The 20,694-nt window shown below is 43.0% G+C and overlaps 1 protein-coding gene across 1 annotated transcript in view; it reads left to right on the top strand.

The window, feature by feature from the left end:
* KLHDC4 (kelch domain containing 4) overlaps window positions 1-20,694 on the top strand; it is a 79,330-nt gene that overhangs the window by 40,316 nt on the left and 18,320 nt on the right. The window contains exon 7 of the mRNA XM_030202712.1: window positions 5,291-5,450. Coding sequence (XP_030058572.1) covers window positions 5,291-5,450 — 160 coding nt within the window. The remainder of the gene's footprint in view (window positions 1-5,290; window positions 5,451-20,694) is intronic.

Raw genomic sequence — 20,694 nt, 5'->3', positions numbered from 1 at the left:
TTTTTTTTTAACCCAGGTACGCTAACTGCTGTTGCTACATCCTCCGATAATGAATTCCAGAGCTTAACTATTCATTGAGTGAAAAAATTATTTCGTCCTATTTGTTTTAAAAGTATTTCTATGTAACTTCATTGAGCATATAAATGTGATATTCCAGGTGAGCAGTGATTTCTCTGGTGCTGTGATTCATCACGTCCATTCACAGCTAAATTTGAAGAATCTTTTCCTGTGCTGCTTGTGCTGAGTATAGGAGAGCACTAGCCTATCTCTCTTATGTCAGAGGTAAACGTCAGCAGTTTGTGAGCAGGGGTTACCTCCATTCATGTTACAGTGGGATTCTGTCCCAGATGAACGTGCTGTTTTTATAGGTAATGGATACATTCATATGTCATGTTATAGAAAGTAGACTTGCTTTAGTGTCGGGTCTAAGTAATTGGTGTGTTTTATGTTTGGACTGTACGTTAACGGGGCTTCATAAGACCACAGTTTCCTAACTGGAATGACAGCCTCCATTGGTTCAAAAACCATGAGTCGGAGGTGACCAGGATTGTTGAATTAAAGCTATGGCCAGGCTCCATATGTGAACACAAACTCCATCAAGTCGGCTTTAGTCTCTTGTGGTGGTGTTCATGCTTAGTGTATCAATATGGTGCCTGCATGTGTTTTTAATGGCGATCCATTCAGTTGTCAGTGCTGTGTTCAAGCTTTAGGTATACCAGAATGTGAAGATCCACTCTTCAGCTGTCTGTGCTGTATCTGTGCTTTTGATTTATTTTACTACCGTGTTTCCCCGAAAATAAGACACTGTCTTATATTAATTTTTGCCCCCAAAAATGCGCTAGGTCTTATTTTCAGGGGCTGTCTTATTTTTCGGGGAAACATCGGGTTGGATCGGGGTTGGCCCGTCCGCCCTCCGTCGCTCTCGGAACTAACCTTAAATGCCTCCTTTCACCTTCGCAGCAGCAGGGCAGGCAACTCCTTCCTTCCATGTCCTGCCCTCGCCTGACGTAACGTCCGCGAGGGCGGAGCACGGAAGGAAGGAGAGGTCTGCCCTGCTGCTGCTTGCTGCGAAGGTGAAAGGAGGCGTTTAAGGTTAGTTCCGGGAGCGACAGAGAGTGGGTAGAGGGGGGGCTGGCGACCTCGGGTGGGGGGGGCGGCCTTGTCTGGCTCTCGGCAGCCCTGCTTTCAAACAAAAATTTGCTAGGTCTTACTTTCGGGGGAGGCCTTATATCTACCAATTCAGGAAAACCTCTACTAGGTCTTATTTTCGGGGGATGTCTTACTTTCAGGGAAACAGGGTATTTGTAACCTTTGTGATTTGTCTGTAACTCTCCACAGATTCCTTTCCTGCTGCTCTCTGCCTCAAGCATCTCTTCTACTGGAACTCCCTATATTGCTTACATTAGGATATTTTAATTTTCACCTTTTTAACTCATCAAGTCTGATAGCCTCAGATTTTTTTTCTTTTCTGAATGACTCTGGCCTGTTTCAGGTTGTGTCTGACCCAATGCATATTGCAGGGCATACAGTCGACCTCCTAATCAATCATGAAGCTAGCACATCTTCTATTATCTGTCTTAAGGAAACCCCAGTACCTTGGCTCGACTGTTACCTTGCCACTATTCTCTGGTCTTCCACTAACTATATGTCTATAAGTCCTCTCCCCACCCTTGCAGACATTTAGAAATATTAAGGCTCTTACTTTAGAATCTTTTGTGTCGTCTTGTGCTGTTTTTTTTTTCCTGATATTTTTCTACTCTGCCATCGTCAACCCAAGCTGACCTCTGGAACTCTACTCTGCAATCAGCTTTGTACGCTTCAGCTCCACTGCAGGAGCAATTCTCCCACCAGTTGAGACATTCCTCGCCATAGTATCAGGGCTTATGGCTCTTGAAGATCAACTGCTCTACTGTGAACGTTTATGGCAAAAGTCTCCTATGTTGCTGCTTTATCGAAATATAAAGAATTGGCTAAATTTTATAGCGCCTTTGTAAACAATGCCAAATGAAATTATTATCGCACATTATTCAAGAAAGTAATACATCTAGACTTCTTAGGTTGGTCAGGCAACTTAATAATAACCTTCCTCAAATGCATCTTAGTTCCTTGAGTGTAATAGCTGATGATTTTGCCAAAGCATTTCTAGTTAAAGTCTACTTTTCCTGCTTGAGTTAATAGGTCACCCGAAGATGTTCTTGATGTCACTTCCTTAGACATTCCCCACCCCCCTTTTTTTTTTTTTTTCTACTACCAGTTTCCCTCCTGTAATCCTCCTATTAGGAGTCTCTCTGTTTTCAGGCTCCCTTCGTTACTGGAGGTTGAGTGCACAGTGAGGCATATTTTCAAAGCACTTAGCTTTCCAAAGTTTCCTAGAAACCTACGGAACTTTGGAAGGCTAAGTGCTTTGTAAATATGCCTCAGTGCAAGCTATGAATCCTACTTCAGTTTTAGTTTATTCATTTATATTCCACATAAATGTATGCGGATAACAGGGAAACATACACAGTCCCAAACAAATTAATACGCAAATGTACAAATAACAATTAAAACAGTAAATACCTTCCATCTTCTGGAAAGTAAATTAATCTCATAGACTGCTAACAAACATACCCACATAGAGCATTGATGGATCCTACACCTACCTGTCTCTTACAGCTTTCCTTCCCTTCTTGTATATTATAGTCAAATTAATTATGGAAACTACTAATTGTTTATCTTCCACTAAAGGTTGCAAAAGGTGGTCCTCATGTTGCGGGTAATTACCGTCCCATTTCAAGCTTACCGCTCATCTTTAAAGTTGTTGAGAAGCTCATGACCACTCAGCTTTCCTCATATCTGGACAAAATGAATGCCAGTCAACATAGCATTGCTAAGACTGCTAAGCTTGGGAAGCACTTATGTAAGGTGGTTGTATGACTACTTTTAGGGGTTCACTTTGCTTTTTACCCCTACTAGGTTTTTGTACCCCTGACGCAGCCTGAGGGCGAAACATGGCCATGTCGGGTAACTTGTAATAAACCGCTTCTTCTGTTACCCTCCTGTTCCATTTTTTTTGTCTTTTTTGATCTGCTTTTTTTCTTTTTGTTTGCTATTTCTGTGGCAGATCTTTGCCTTTTTTTGTTTCTGTCTTACATCTAAGTCATACCAGTTTTCTTAATGGACATTCTCTTCTGGGCCTTACTGACTTTAACTAACCTGGTTTTAAGAAAGAATGTTCTTATGCTGTCATTAGATTTATCTACAACGTTTGGCGTAGTGGACCACTCTGTCTTTCTTCAGAGTCTCTTCGATTTTCATATTTCAGAAAATGCAGTTTCATGGTTTCAGTTCTATGTAAATAATTGTTCCCTTAAAGTGTACTGATCCCAGTCCACCCCAGTTTAATACAACCTTTCCTGTGGTGAGCAACAGAGCTCGGTCCTGGGTTCTGTACTCTAATATTTTCATGGCTCCCCTTCCATTGTTGATTCCCTCTCTCGGCTTCATATTTTTCCTTTATGCAGTTGATGTACATCTTCTAGCCGCTCTTGATTTTTGTGTCCATAGTTTCTCCACGATTGGAGGAAATTGAATCTTCCTAAATCCATTGCAATTCTGTTTCCTTGGTTTAAATCGGCTGCTAATTCTTACTCTCGGATGCATAATGGTAGTTCATTTCCATTTCAGGAATCTGTTAAGGTTCTGGGATTAACTCTAGTTAGATATTTGACCTTTTGAACCACATGTATCAAATCTTGTGAAAAACATTCTTTATTTTGAAACGACTGCTGATACCCAATCCATCCTGGACCATAATACTCTCCATCGTCTCCACTGTTTAGTACTGTCATGGTTTGGGCTGTTGCAATTCCATTCTCCAGAGTTCAAATCTTTCTTCTATTAAGAGAGTGCAATTGATTCAAAATACCTCTGTCAAATTGCCTTTTGGTGCTAAAAAGTATGATCATATCACTCCCCTGTTGGTGCTGGCTTCTGATTTCTTACTGGATACCGTTTAAAATTGTAGCCATTACCCACCAGGTTTATTGATCTGGGTTACTTTTAGCAGGGGGGGTGGGTGTTATTATGTTCATACAGTATTCTCCATCTCAAAATCTTCACTCCTGTCAAAGAATCTTCTGGCTAATCCTTCTCACCTTCAACTTCACTTAGATCATACTAGTAATTCAGGTTTGTGTCAAGGCATACAGATTTGCTCTTGAGCATTCGCCTTGAAAATGTATTATTTCAGCCAGGCATTTTCTGGCTGAGAATTAGGTACCCGGCCCTGCGACATCCAGCGATGTGTCCTGTGCTTGTTTCATGTGTTCCTTGTTCTCCTTTTGTGTGTTATTACTACAGAAAAGTTTAGAGAACCAAACGAGGATAATATATATTTCTAGATTCAATCAATAATCCTCTTTATAGTGGATTAAAAATTAAAATTAAAAAAAATTTTCATACTGTGGTTACTCACACCTTTCTCTTAATTTAGCTGTATGCTGCTTGGATATATTTTTTGATATACTACTACTACTATTTAGCATTTCTATAGCGCTACAAGGCGTACGCAGCGCTGATATAGTGGTATATCAAAGATGTAATCAGAGTGATACTTACATGTAGCTCTGAGGAATGTCAGCACAGCAAATCCATATTTATTCATCTCTCCTCTCCTCTTACCATCAGTAGAAGCTTTCAAAACTTAAAACTTCAATATCTTTGACTACAATAAGTGTTTTGTGGGGTTTTTTGTTTGTTTGGCTTTGTTTCTTGTACAACTACAGCTGCGTTATCTGTCTTGCTAATACTGGAGCTGGTTACTTTTCCATTTGCCACGCATTGAGCTGATCTAACAGGCCCTGCCTTTTGAAGCACAGGATGGGAAGGGCCTTTTGGAAAACCAGATCCATGTGTTTCTTTTCTGTTGTAAACTTTCTTGACCAAAAAAAATGTTCTGCTTCTCTTTTCTTTACCTGCCAAGCAGGGTACAATAAAGGGGGGTGAATTTAAGCAGCAATCCTCATAGTGTCCTGTATAAGAAGGCTGACATTCCAAGTTCAGATCTAAATGAGGCAGAAGCATGAACCAAATATTTATTGCCATTATAAGCTAAATTTGTTTCAAACGTTCCATAAGGTACAGACATTTTGAGCGGCTAAATTGGTTGTATTATTTCTAGAGGATTCCTGCCATCTGGTTTAACCACTTGTATTTCTTGAAATGAATCTTAGTATTGTTTGGATTCTGTAGTCTTTAAGAACTTTTCCCTTTATTCTTGGTGTGAGTTTTGCTTATTGCTTTTACCTAGAGATTACATCTATTACAACGATGTGTACGCCTTTAACCTGGACACATTCACCTGGGCAAAACTGTGTCCGTTGGGGACTGGCCCAACCCCGCGGTCCGGCTGCAAGATGGTTACCACACAGGATGGCAATGTGATTGTCTACGGGGGCTATTCTAAACAGGTAAGAGCTGTCCTTGCCGTCACCAGAATGTGCCATGTCGGGCTTCCAAAAACTACAGTTCATATAATCTCATCCGAACCTACCCCTGGCTGGCCTCCATGTTGATGCATGCCTCCTGTCAAGGAACTCGGGTTGCAAAATACTTAGGGCCCTGTTTACAAAGGCGTGCTAACGTTCTTTAGCGCATGCTGTGTGGTCACCTATAGGAATATTGCGGGCGTCTAAGCAGGCTGCGCTAAAGAATGCAAGCATGCCTTTGTAAACAGGGCCCTTAATATAAGAGTATTTGTTTTGCTCACCCAAAAGAGACTGGAGATCTAATGTTTTTAGGAAAATAATAAAACCTGCTTTTTTTTTTTTTTAAGTTTTTAAAAAAATTTTATGTTGCTGGGTTTTGACTAGTTTTGTGTGTGAGAGGTTTTAGTTCTCAGGAATTTTATTAGGAAGACGATGACCCATTTGACTATTTCAGATTTTTAACTAATTATTTTGGCTCTGTTCAAGGGCAGCTTTTCTTGTATGGTACATTTTAGTAGTGTCTGATGTCTTTATTATTATATTTATTTCTAGCCCATCAAAGATCTACTGAGTTACAAGTAACATACATAAATATAACATACAGACAAAACAGTACATAACTAAAATGAAACAATTAGACACAATATGAAAACCCAACATACTCCCTAAAATAGCCTCAATATCACAGTCTGTCATCAAACATATAAATGAGACGTGACCGACTCACCTGTAAATGTGCGGTCCGAACGTTGAAAGAGCAACAGTCTAGAGGCGGGGCGACTCCGCCCGAACACCCGTCGAGTTTCATTCCCCCTCCCTCTGAAGTTTACACGTTGTTACGTCAACCAGAGGCAGGGCAACTCCGCCCCGACCGCCCGTCAAGTTCCACTCCCCCTCCCTCAGAATTGTAACGTCATCAAAATTACGTCGTCGGGGTTATGGCGGCAGGCGGCAGCAGTGAAAAGCATGCAAGCTGCTCGGCGTTTCAAGAGCCTTCCCTTCCCTCTCTCAGCTGTGGTCCCGCCCTCCCGGAAACAGGAAATGAGGGCGGGAGCAGAGAGAGAGAGAAAGGAAGGCACCTGAAGCGCACAGCTCACATGCGTTTCACTGCTGCTGCTTGCTACTGTAACCCGATGAGGTAAGATGACGTTTACAATATGGAGGGAGGGGGGAGGGAGGGGGCCTTGGAGCTGGGAGGGAGGGGGGCTTTGGAGCTGGGAGAGAGGGGGGAGGGAGCGGGCCTTGGAGCTGGGAGACAGGGGGGGGAGGGGGGCCTTGGAGCGAGGAGGGATGGTCCTGGAGCTTGGAGAGGATGGCCTGGAGCTCGGAGGGAGGGATGGCCGGCCCTGGAGCTCAGGAGCTCGGTGGGTGGAGTGGCCGGCCCTGGAGCTCAGGAGCTCGGTGGGTGGAGCTAGGGTGGGGCGGGGCTAAGATGGGGCCCCATCAAATTGGTCTGCACTAATATGTGCCCGTTTTACGGGCTTAACGGCTAGTATTTCATAAACAGTCCATCTAATTACAAAAGTATCACTAAATAGCAGGCAACTACAAATTACGAGGTCCGTTTTATTAAAGCGCGCTAACAGATTTAGCTTGCACAAATGATTAGTACGCGCTGAATAAGACACCCATTATATTCTTATGGGCGTCTTATCATTTAGCGCACGCTAATTGTTAGCGTGCTTTAGTAAAAGGACCCCTATATTAACAACCTGTATCCCCAAAAGTCTTAATAAACAAAGACGCTTTAAGTCTCTTTCTGTAAGATAAAGCTTTCCTCTTTCCTAATTTCAGTAGAGAAATGATTATATGCTGTCGGCCCTACAATCGAAAACATTTGATTTCAAGACTTTGGTTTGCCCTCCTTGAAGACTGCTTGTTCAATAAATATCCCAGCTAAGCAGAGCGTACTTCAGGAGCCTTATTCCTTTATCCTTTCTACAAATTGACTGGAGCCCTCGTTATGTTTACTCTTCCGCACTAAACACAAAAATGTCAATTGTATTTGAAAGGATGCCAGCAGCCAATGAAGCTTTGCCAAATGTGGAGAAGTTTCAGGTTTATTAAAAATCTGATGTACCTGTGTAATAACTTTCAGAGCGGTTTATATTTTAAAATTAAATGCAAATGAAAAAGGGGAGTGAAAATCAAGAACTCCGTTTACTATAGGACAGAGCAAGTTGTGGAAACGACAGTGAAAGGTTAAACACTGTAGTATGCAGGGCTCCCCGAGCAGGACCCAATTGGTGACTGTGACTTAAAAAGCCTAGCAATTAGTGGCACAGGCGTCTCAGAAGAGGAAAGTTTCGAGACCAGAGCGAAAGTCTGTATAAGAGGTGGTCAGTTGCAGTCGAAGAAGTAAAGCGTTCCAGAAAGTTGGACCAGTGGTTCTAAATGCCTTAGATCGGGTAAAATTGAAACGGATTTGGCAAACTGAGGGGGATGTATAGTGAATTTGATTGAGACAATCTTAATGCTCCAGAAGGGGGTGTAAAGAATTAAGTAACGGGAAAGGTATAGTGGTGTACCTGAATTAAGAATTTCATGAATTAAAGTGGGGGCTTTTAAAGTGATGCGGTGGGTTCTTGGGCCCCTTCTTTTTTCAATCTACACCTCTTCCTTAGGCTCCCTGATCTCTTCTCATGGTTTCCACTATCATCTTTATGGTGACGACACCCAGCTTTATCTCTCCACACCAGAAATCACTGCGAAAACCCAGGTATCGGCCTGCTTATCCGACATTGCTGCCTGGATGTCCAACCGCCACCTGAAACTGAACATGGCCAAGACTGAACTTATTGTTTTCCCACCCAAACCCATTTCTCCTCCACTCTCTATCTCAGTTGATAACACCCTCATCGTCCCCGTCTCATCTGCCCGCAACCTCGGTGTCATCTTCGACTCCTCCCTCTCCTTCTCTGCACATATCCAGCAGATAGCCAAGACCTGTCGCTTCTTCCTCTATAACATTAGCAAAATTTGCCCTTCCTCTCTGAGCACACCACCCGAACTCTCATCCACTCTCTCATTACCTCTCGCCTTGACTACTGCAGCCTACTCCTCACCGGCCTCCCACTTAGCCATCTATCCCCCCTTCAGTCCATTCAGAACTCTGCCGCACGTCTTATCTTCCGCCTTAACCGATATACTCATATCACCCCTCTCCTCAAGTCACTTCACTGGCTTCCGATCAGATACCGAATACAGTTCAAGCTTCTCCTACTCACCTACAAATGCACTCGATCTGCAGCCCCTCCTTACCTCTCTACCCTCATCTCCCCTTACGTCCCTACCTGTAACCTCCGCTCTCAAGACAAATTCCTCCTTTCAGTACCCTTCTCCACCACCGCCAACTCTAGGTTTCGCCCTTTCTACCTCGCCTCACCCCATGCTTGGAACAAACTCCCTGAGCCCATACGCCGGGCCCCCTCCCTACCCATCTTCAAATCATTGCTCGAAGCCCACCTCTTCAATGTCGCCTTCGGCACCTAATCACTACATCTTTTCTCAGGAAATCTCATCTACCCCAACTTGACATTTCGTCCTTTAGATTGTAAGCTCTTCTGAGCAGGGACCATCCTTATTCGTTAATTTGTACAGCGCTGCGTAACCCTAGTAGCGCTCTAGAAATGTTAAGTAGTAGTAGTTCTTGGAAGGAGAGGAGTAACGTGATCAAATTTTCTTTGTCCCAGTTATTAACTTTACTGCTGTATTTTGTACCAGTTGAAGTAGTCTTAGTTCTGTATGTTTAATTCCATAATAAAAACTAGTACAGTAATAACTAGGGAGTGGATGAATACTAGAAGAGCTGGTTTTGTGAAAAGATGGTGGATGGAAGAAAAAGTTTATAGAAGCAACGTTATACCACGTTGGAGATATGTGAATGATAAGAAAAAGTTGAGTCAAATGTGATCTAAGAATTTTAAGTGAAGACTGAAATGAAGTTGAAGAACATGCAATAATTGAAGGAATAAGAATGGAAGAAGCAATTTGAGACAGTAAGAGCACAGGTTTTTTTCAGGACTCAGTTTCAATTTTGCCGAAGATAGCTAATTTTGAATTAAGATCAGAAAGAGTGATCTGGTGTAAGTAGCAATAATCTGAATGTCATCTGCTTATACGAAGGCATGTAGACCAAGAGATAATGTTGAGTAGTGGAATCATGTACATAAGTATTGCCATACTGGGAAAGACCAAAGGTCCATCAAGCCCAGCATCCTGTTTCCAACAGTGGCCAATCCAGGTCACAAATACCTGGCAAGATCCCAAAAAAGCTCAATACATTTTATGCTGCTTATCCCAGAATTAAGCAATGGATTTTCCCCAAGTTAGTTTAATAATGGTCTATGGATTTTTCCTTTAGGAAGCCGTCCAGACCCTTTTTAAACCCCACTAAGCTAACCGCCTTTACCACATTCTCTGGCAACGAATTCCACAGTTTAATTACACGTTGAGTGAAGAAAAGGTTTCTCCGATTCGTAGTAAATTTACTATTTTGTAGCTTCATCGCATGCCCCCTAGTCCTAGTACTTTTGGAAAGAGTAAACAAACAATTCACGTCTACCCATTCCACTCCACTCAATATTTTATAGACCTTTATCATATCTCCCTTCAGCCATCTCTTCTCCAAGCTGAAGAGCCATAGAAGCTTCAGCCTTTCCTCATAGGGAAGTCGTCCCATCCCCTTTATCATTTTCATCACCCTTCTCTGTACCTTTTCTAATTCCACTATATCTTTTTTGAGATGCGGCGACCAGAATTGAACACAATATTTGAGTTGCGGTTGCACCATGGACCAATACAAAGCCATTATAACATTCTCACTTTTGTTTTCTATTCCTTTCCTAATAATACCTAACGTTCTATTTGTTTTATAAGGTGGAACTAGAGGACAAAATGGCAGGAAGTATTTTTTCACCAAAAAGGTGGTGGATACTTGGAATGCTCTCTCGCGCCAGGTGGTGGAGATGAAAACTGTAACAAAATTCAAAAAATGCATGGGATAAACCCGCAGGAATCCTGTTTAGAAGGAATTGATCCAAAGAAGCTTAGCGGAAACTAGGTGGCAACACTAATAATTGAGAAGCAAAGCCGGCGCTGGGCGGACCTCTACAGTCTGTGCCCTGATCGTGGCCTGGATACATGTGGATGGAATGCACTGGAGCTTTTCAGGGGCTTCGATGACATCTTCAGAAGTTTGGGAATGGAGACAGTGCTGGACAAACCTCAGCGGTCTATGCCCTGAAAGTGGAATGAACAAATCAAGATCATGTTGGATCACCTCATACATTTATGAAATGAGTTTATCTACTCGGGCAGACTGGATGGACCGTACAGGTCTTTATCTGCCGATAGCGGGGATGGGACAACTTTCCTATGAAGAAAGACTAAGGAGGCTAGGGCTTTTCAGCTTGGAGAAGAGATGGCCGAGGGGAGACATGATAGAGGTATATAAAATAATGAGTGGAGTGGAACAGGTGGATGTGAAGCGTCTGTTCACACTTTCCAAAAATACTAGGACTAGGGGGCATGCAATGAAACTACAGTGTAGTAAATTTAAAACAATCCGGAGAAAAGCTTTCTTCATCCAACGCGTAATTAAACTCTGGAATTCATTGCCGGAGAACGTGGTGAAGGCAGTTAGCTTGGCAGAGTTTAAAAAAGGGTTAGACGGTTTCCTAAAGGACAAGTCCATAAACCGCTACTAAATGGACTTGGGAAAAATCCACAATTCCAGGAATAACATGTATAGAATGTTACGTGTTTGTACGTTTGGGAAGCTTGCCAGGTGCCCTTGGTCTGGATTGGCCGCTGTCGTGGACAGGATGCTGGGCTCGATGGACCCTTGGTCTTTTCCCAGTGTGGCATTACTTATGTACTTAAGTACTATGTTACAATAATCCAACTTTAATAACAATAACGACTGCACTAATAATCTAAACTGCTCAAATTCAAAAGAAAATTGCTTCTTCACCTTAGATTCCGGAGAAGAAAAAAAAAGCACTCTTCGTCAAAAAGCAAAGGTGTGTTTCAAATGAGTTTGGTCAACATGAACCCCCAAGATCTTCACCGTGGGGGGGGGGGGGGGGGAGTGTATACTTGATCTGATCAACCAGTTTATGAGCTACCATCGTATCAGGGTCCCTATTGGACTGACCGTTCACTTGTCTATTAGATTGTAAGCTCCTTGAGCAGGGACCGTCCCTCTATGTTAAATTGTACAGCGCTGCGTAACCCTAGTAGCGCTTTAGAAATGTTAAGTAGTAGTAGTAATTATTAAATGGCAAGAATTTAGTTTTATCAGTGTTACGCTTCAGGCGTGTATCCTAAATACCGTTGACTATATTTACAATGCCTCGTCAAAGTCTCTCTCTTGAATATTTCTATAACAGTCCTTTCACATTGATAATATGTTTTGTAAGTCAGTGAAACAAATTCCTCCTTTATGGCATTTTGAATTGTATTTTTTAGGCAGCAGAAAGTGAAGACTTTCACAAGGAATTATAAATACAGTCAACAGGATTTTTTTTTTTGTGCACTGATGTTTGAAAGTGTACACTACTACCCTAACATTAACAAATGCAAGTAACTTAAAAGAAAACTGGAAAAAAATGTTTGGATAGAAATGATGATATCTCGATCAAGCTAATGAATATTTTAAGGGGCTGACTTTTGCGATTACCTGGAACCCCCCTCTTCAGGAAGCTGGTGAATTTGAAAGTTCTATTCTGCAATGCAGAGCGGACTTCTTTTTTTTTTCCTTTTCATACGTGTGGGGATTCTTAAATGGAGTTAGTTTGGCATGGAAAGAAAACCAGCATTTGTAAAAGAAACTAAAGTGAGCGAAAATAATAAAAGGCCCTCATTTAGCAGAGCTTCCTGCTCCCTTTTTCCTGCTGCTTCCCAATCACAGGGGCAAACTTTTAGCTGGGTCACTGCTTTGAGTGATAGCCTCCAACCCCCACTGTCTTTGTGAAATGGAGAGGACGGAGTGATATTGGCTACACGCAGTGTCAGCTTACTGAGCTCCTTCAGTCTGCTTGCTTTCCTCCTCTGGGACTGCCTGTTACAGGATGGAATAAATTCCTTCCCCTCTAATGCTTATTGGTAAAATAATCCTGAGGAAATTTGCCCAGTGCCTTCCTCCTTCCTGCCATTTTTAAAAAAATGTAGGTGTCTAGTTTTGTGCATCCTCTGTTTCCCCACCACCACACCACACACACAGGGACATACTTTGATGAATGTAATCCTGGGTGGTGATATAAATTGGATTGTAACAGATGAAATACACCTTAAAATAAAAAGCATGCTAAAGGAACCTTCTGCACACACACAATAGCATATTAGCAGAAAGGAATGTGGATGCAGAATGGACCAGCCACACAGTATAATATAAAAGCCAGAGGCGAGGCTTGGTTAGACTTTCTTATAGCAAATATGTAGGTTTCAGGCATACACGGTACGAAGATGGTATGCAAGAACCAAGTCAAAACCATTGTGTCTGCTTCCGAGGAATATTATTTGTTTAATATTGACTATACTACTTTATCTGGCCTAGCAGAGCAAAGCTGTTTACAGACTAAAACATGAAAGGGAAATGGGACTTGATATACCGACTTTCTGAGGTTTTTGCAACTACATTCAAAGTGGTTTACATATATTCAGGTACTTATTTTGTACCAGGGGCAATGGAGGGTTAAGTGACTTGCCCAGAGTCAGAAGGAGCTGCAGTGGGAATCGAACCCAGTTCCCCAGAATCAGTCTGCTGCACTAACCACTAGGCTACTCCTCCACTAGCAACATTCCATGTAGAAGTCTGCCCTTGCAGATCACTAATGCGGTCGTGCAGGCTTCTGTTTCTGTGAGTCTGACGTCCTGCACAGAACGCCTGTGCGGCCGCGTTGTAGCAACATTCCATGTAGAATCTCCAATAGTAGCAACATTCCATGTAGAATCTCAAATAGGGAAAGGGAAATGGGACTTGATATACCGCCTTTCTGAGGTTTTTGCAACTACATTCAAAGCAGTTTACATATATTCAGGTACTTATTTTGTACTGGGGGCAATGGAGGGTTAAGTGACTTGCCCAGAGCACAAGGAGCTACAGTGGGAATTGAACTCAGTTCCCCAGGATCAAAGTCCATTGCACTAACCACTAGGCCACTCCAAATTTTAAGTAGGAAATGAACTTCATTCAATCAAAACTTATAGAAAATGTCAACATTTTAATTTATGCCTCTGAAAATATTGTCTGACCTGCTGAGGAATTCTTGTGACGTTGCAGAATTCCTTTAGCTCTGTGGCCGAGTGGCAGTGGAGTCACACGCAATGCACCTGTGTTTCAGTGAGCTGTCAAGGGGTTGGAGTGTTTCGGACACATAACACAGGGCAGATAGGCAAAGGTATGGAAAAGTTCAACCTACAGGTCCACTTTGCAAGGTCACCAAGGAAGACGGGAAGAGGAAAACAATTATCACTTTGCCATGCATAATGAGGTATTTCCTTACTATGGAAAATTTTTCTCACCAAATTTAGAAGCACTTGTAACATTTCAGGTACTAACCTACAAGAGGTGATGTTTAGATCTTATAGAGTTGAAAGTCCCCCAGGAGGTAAAATGCACTCTGTATGTACTTCTGCCATCTTCCCCCACAAATAATTTGTGGGGGGTTTTTGGAGGGGGGGGGTGTGGGTATATGGTGAGCACAGTCCTTTGTCTGACCTTGACTCCACGGACAGCAAACTCTATCTGTACACTACTGTGCACATTTACATAGTAACATAGTAGATGATGGCAGAGAAAGACCTGCACGGTCCATCCAGTCTGCCCAACAAGATAAACTCATATGTGCTACTTTTTGTGTATACCTGACCTTGATTTGCATCTGCCATTTTCAGGGCACAGACCGTAGAAGTCTGTCCAGCACTAGCCCCGCCTCCCACCACTTGCTCTGCCACCCAGTCTCCGCTAAGCTTCTGAGGATCCATTTAACTGTATGATGGTCATTATTTTTTCGTTCTTTAAATCTCTCCATCTTGGCACTTCTGCATTTGTGTGGTCAAAACGTATAAGCCAGTATTTTACAAAAGGGCAGGTCAAAATATTTAAGCCACTAAAACGTGTAGGGCAGGTGAGTGAGTGTCAAGGGCAGCGCTGTGTTAGCAATGGCCATCCCATGTTCCGGATAGCATGCCAATGTACATCCAACACCAGATGAACATAGACCACCTTTAAATCATGAATAAGTGACACCTCAACGCTGTCCTTGTGACCATTTGCACTGGTGCTGACTCTGACTGTCGTTTCTGTCCACCCAGGTCTGTCATCTGAAACCCTCCGTCTCCATTCCTGCTGTCTCCCCCCACCTTCTAGTACCATTCCAAATACCTCTTGCCCCCTCGCCTGTTTCCTTCCCCTCCCTCCTCCGAGGTGCTTCGAGTCCCTTCTGTGATCCTGTTTGGTCCTAAGCATGTCAACAACACAGAAGAAACCTTTCGCAAAAAACAATAGTAGTCAAAAACAGCGAAGATGACGTGATCTTCGCTGTTTTTGACTACTATTGTTTTTTGCGAAGACAGGTTTCTTCTGTGTTGTTGATAGCGTTTTTCGAAGAACGACCATGTCTTTTGACCCTTGGGCTAATGTGTTAAGTTTTGATGATGGAAGATTACAAAGACTTTTACAAGATCAGAATTGTTTGGACGAAGGTGATGTATTGAATTCACAAAGTTTAGAAGAAAAATGGATGGAAACCATTCAATTGAACAAAAATATAATACAGAATGAATTACATTACCTTACTATTTTACAATACCTACGAATACAACACATCCCCAGGGGTTTGCGTATTATGAATGGTCCTAAGCATGTTCATCATTCTGCCCCCTTGGCACTGTCTAAGAACTGCTGCTTTTGGAGCCAGTACAAACCTTCCCAAACAGCCTCTGCCAGAGACTGTAAAATAACAAGCATGATGTTTAAATACATGCCTTAGAAAGATGTCTAGGTGGGAGGGCTGTAAACATTGCTATTTGGTATGTCCCAAGTTTCTGAAACTGCAGCCAGCTTTAAATGTTTAGTGCTGCAAAACATCTATGCCTGCCATTTTACAAACCCGTCAAAAAATGCTGGCTCTCACCTACTGTTTCTTCAAATGGTAGAGAAAAACCAAAAATATAGTAGAGCGTACTTCGAGTAACTCAATAATCTTCTTAAGTCAAATGAGGTAGAGTCTCATCAAACATATAAATGGCGAGTGACCGTACTCACTGGCAAATGCGCAGTAGAGACTTCCCTCTCTGTCCCGCCCCCGCGTCAATACGTGATGACAGGGGCGGGACAGAGAGGGAAACTGCACGAAGCAGCCGCTGTCACTACGGCTCCCCCCCCCCCCCCCCCCCGGGGTCGCCGCCACCGCTCCCCCTCCACCCGGCCCGAGCACTTTCTTCGGTATTGAACTTACATCGGCGAAACGCAGCACGCAGAACAGCTGAGCTCCCATCGCCCTTTCTTCCCTGCCTGTGTCCCGCCCTTGCCGACGTTAACGTCGCACGAGGGCGGAACACGGGCAGAGAAGGAAGGCCGATAGGAGCTCAGCTGATCTGCGTGCTGCCTGCGTTTCGCCAGTGTAAGTTCAATACTGAAGAGAGGGCCCAGGCTGGGTGCAGGAGTGGTGGCGGCGACTCCGGGGGACCGGTAGCGGCGACCTCGGGGGGGGGGAGGGCAGTGGCGAGGGGAGGGGGCCTTGCCAAAACCCCATACTAGCCCGTTTTAACAGGCTCAACAGCTAGTATAGCAAGACACGACTACTGTCACTTCACTCCCTCGGTGAATCTGCGCTCATGTATGTTTTTTTTTATCATTGACTCTTCCCCCAACCTCCCTATGCTGAAATCACTTATACGATTACTTATTTATTTTATTTTATTGCATTTGTATCCCACATTCCCCCACCTATTTGCAGGCTCAATGTGGCTTACATAGATTTGTTGACATTATTGTACCAAGATATCAGATACAATTAGTAATGTGTAACGATCAAGGAAGGGAAGAGGGAAGAAGGAAAGGAGTGATTAGGATAGTTGTATAAGGTGAGCGTTCATAATTGAGTGGGTTGGTGAGGTGACTTAGTGAGATTATAGGTGTTCATTGTAGGCCTTGTTGAAGAAGAATGTTTTCAGAGATTTTCGAAAGATAGTTGTTTCGTTGATTGCTTTCAGGTCTGCGGGTAATGCATTCCATAGACCTGAAAGCAATCAACAAAACAACTATCTTTCGAAAATCATAACAACGCATAGGTATAGCATTGTGGTTGCGTGACACTTATCTTATCAAACCCAGCACCTTCTCTAGCTTGGTATTCAAATGTGAGCCAGATTTGGTTCACATCCTGTTCGTGTAGGCCTTACCGTGATACCTCCAATCTTATTTCTATTCCTCTCCACCCCCCCCCCCCCTTCTTCTCTACCCTTCTCTTGTGCTCTTTGGAACGCCCGCTCTGACTGCAACAAACTCTCCTACATCCATGTCCTCTTTTATCTCTCATACCCTTCATCTGCTTGCCCTAGCTGAAACCAGGCTTTACCCTGAAGACTCTGCTTCAATTGCGGCCCTATGTCATGGAGGTTATCTCTTCTCCCATACTCCTTGCTCGGTTGGCCGTGGACAACACTCTTTTTTACTGTATTTCACTACTACTACTACTATTTAGCATTTCTATAGCGCTACAAGGCATATGCAGCGCTGCACAAACTTAGAAGAAAGACAGTCCCTGCTCAAAGAGCTTACAATCTAATAGACAAAAAATAAAGTAAGCAAATCAATTAATGTGTACAGGAAGGAGGAGGGGAGGGTATGTGGAGGCGAGTGTTTTTTGTGATTTGATGCCCTTTATCTTGTATTTACTAATGGTGTATTACCTTGTTCTGTTTCTGTGCAGTGCTGAGTAAAAATAAATAAATTAAAGAAAAACAACAAAAAAAGCCAGTTGATAAATGTTTTGTACTGCTGTGAGGGGAATCTGAACCAGGAACCCCAGGACAAGAAGCTTGGTACTGTAAGTACTAAGCTACTTTTCCACTCAAGTCCGAGCTGCAAAATGTGTTGCAACCCAGAGCAGTGCAGAATTGAGTGGAGAAATAGCTTAGTGGTTAGAGCACTAGTACCACTACACTGAATGAACACCAGGGATGCAGCGGGGACCTTGTCACTATGCACCTGCCCTATGGAGGCAGGGCATGATGGTGTGAGCTTGTGTGGGCTGTGTACCACATTTTGAGACATTGCTGTTGATGTGCTATATGTTTTAGGATGCCTTAGGGGGCAGAGAGATGTCGATTTTACATTAGGCTTCTACATTTGTAAAATATATCACAGGCTCAAGACCAGGGTGGGCAACCTTTGTCCTTGAAGGCCACAATCTGGTCGGGTTTTCAGGATTTCCCTAATGAATATGCATTAGGTCTGTTTTTGCATACAATGGAGACAGTGCATGCAAATAGTTCTCATGCATATTCATTGAGGAAATTCTGAAAACTCGACTGGGTTGTGGCCCTTGAGGACTGAGGTTGCCCACCCCCTACTCTAGGCGTTTTGTCTAAAATGTCTGTATGCTGACATCCATGACTTTTCTAAAATGGTGCTGCTCAGAAATGTTTGTTAGTAGTCCTTTCTCTCCTCCACTCACGTTCCCTTACCCTTGCAGCCTTCTCATGTCCCTCTTCTGTTCACAACCCCCCTCCCCCCAAGCCACAGACTGTGTCCCTTGAATCCTCCTATTGTCCTTGATTGAGTTGAAGATACAGCTTTCTTAGCTCAAGACGCTACTACCTCCCTCAATAAATTCACTTGCTTCAGGCAAGTGGATTTTTCAAATCTGTTACATATTTTTTTGTTTGTGTTTTTAACAAAAACAATACAGTCTTTTGCATTGCCATTCATGCATTTCTTTTGTATAACAGCTAATGTTTAAATCTTGAACGCAGTCTTGTTAAATTTAACATTTTAGTTCAGTAAAATTATTTGTCTGAGAAAGCCTTTGTTCATCTGTTCTTCCCCCACATTTCAGATAACGCTTTCTCTTCGTATCATTTTTTTAAAAGGTCCCCATGTTTTTCCATAATTGGACTAAATTGTTTTTCTGCCGTTGAAATCTTGCTCATGTTCCAAAGCCTGTCAGGGGCCTCCCTCCCTCCCATAGGCAAAATCTTCTTCCAGTAACAGGCAATTTCGTATTTTGCAGCCACAAGCACGATTTATGACATTTCAAACCTTTTATATATTTTTTAATTTGTTTCCCCCCCCCCCCCCATAAGTTCCCTACCATCTAGGATAGGAGTGGGCAGCCACAGTCCTTAAAGACTAGAACCCAATCAGGTTTTCAAGATTTCCACAATAAATGGAAATGGGACTTGATATACTGACTTTCTGAGGTTTTTGCAACTACATTCAAAGCTGTTTACATATATTCAGGTACTTATTTTGTACCAGGGGCAATGGAGGGTTAAGTGACTTGCCCAGAATCACAAGGAGCTGCAGTGGGAATCGAACTCAGTTCCCCAGGGTCAAAGTCCACTGCACTAACCACTGGGCTACTATATGCATGAGATTGATTTGCATGTACTGCTTACATTGTATGCAGATAGATCTCATGCATATTCATTATGGAAACTGGGTTGTTGCCCACCCCTGATCTAGACCAGTCATTTCCTTCTGCTCAGTTGTTTTAGCAATGCCACAAACTAGGAGCCATGGTATGGAGTCAGAGCTTGGAAGAACGGTGCTGTTACAGGACATGGCTTTTGAGCTCACACTTGCAGAAACATCAACGAAACACTTGTGGCAATACATCTCCCTGATATGGCCAAAAATGCTCATCTCATTTCTGCTTTCCTAAAATGTCACCCGCTCTTATGCCTTCCAGCAGGGAATCACTGTACTGACCTGTTTACTCCTCTCCACCCAAATCTGCATCATTTATTTATTTCTTATCCTATATAATAATTTGCACCATGAACATTCCATGAAGCTGCTTGGGTCCGTGCCTCCATTCTGATTGGCTGTGCCTGGGACTGAAGCCTCGGATGATGTCATTCAGAGAGCCCAAGCAGCAGCAGCAGCATTCTGACAGAGAAAAAAAAAAGTAACACCCTGTCAGAAAACCTCCCCTGTCTCACACATACTACTCTCTGTGACACACAACACACACAGTTCCCCACCTCACACACACACAATTACTGACTCACACACACACAATTACTGACTCACACACACACTCATGCAACATCTAAAACCTCCCCCCCCCCCGTCATTCTGACAGAGAAAAAAAATGTAACACCCTGTCAGTAAACCTCCCCTGTCTCACACATACACACACGATCTCTCTCTGTGACACACAACACACACAGTTCACCCCACCAACACACACACACAATTACTGACTCACACATACACACTCATGCAACATCTAAAACCTCCCCCCTCCTCTGTCATTCTGACAGAGAAAAAAAAATGTAACCCTCACCTCTGGTACTGTCACACACACACACACACACACACACACACACACACACACACACACACACAATAACTCTCTCACATGCACAATCACTGTCTGTCTCATAGACACACACACTGACCCCTCCTTGGAGAATACAACACAGATGATGAACACTTCGGAACCCCAATACAAGCCCGACACCGACACAGACCACTTCACCACACCTATCACCCCACCCCCCTCTCTCATTCTGACAGATTAAAAAAAACTACCACCCTCTCAAAAACCCTCCCCTGTCTCACACATAAACACACGATCTCTCTCTGTGACACACAACACACACAGTTCCCCAACCCACCCCCCCACAAGGTAACTGTCATACACACACACACACAATTACTGACTCACACACACATGCACCATCGCAGTTCATCAAACCCACCCCCACCACTGTCACTGTCAGAAACACGCACACACACAATCTAACTATCACATACACAGTTACTGTCTGAATCATATACACACACACTGAAAAAGCCAAGAACTACACAAACAACTACCCCTCCTCTGTCAATAGAACAATGATGTACAACACTTAGGAACTCCACTCAAACACAAACTATCAATAATTAAAAAAAAAAAACATATATTAAAACAGTTCAGGTCAAAACAAATACAAATAGATAAAACCCTTGCTAGTGCCTGTTTCATTTGATTGAGAAATAACA

This window comes from Microcaecilia unicolor, chromosome 5, assembly GCF_901765095.1.
Source record: "Microcaecilia unicolor chromosome 5, aMicUni1.1, whole genome shotgun sequence".
Taxonomy (NCBI): domain Eukaryota; kingdom Metazoa; phylum Chordata; class Amphibia; order Gymnophiona; family Siphonopidae; genus Microcaecilia; species Microcaecilia unicolor.
The sequence above is the reverse complement of the archived record's forward strand: the minus strand, read 5'-3'. Positions and strand labels throughout refer to the sequence as shown.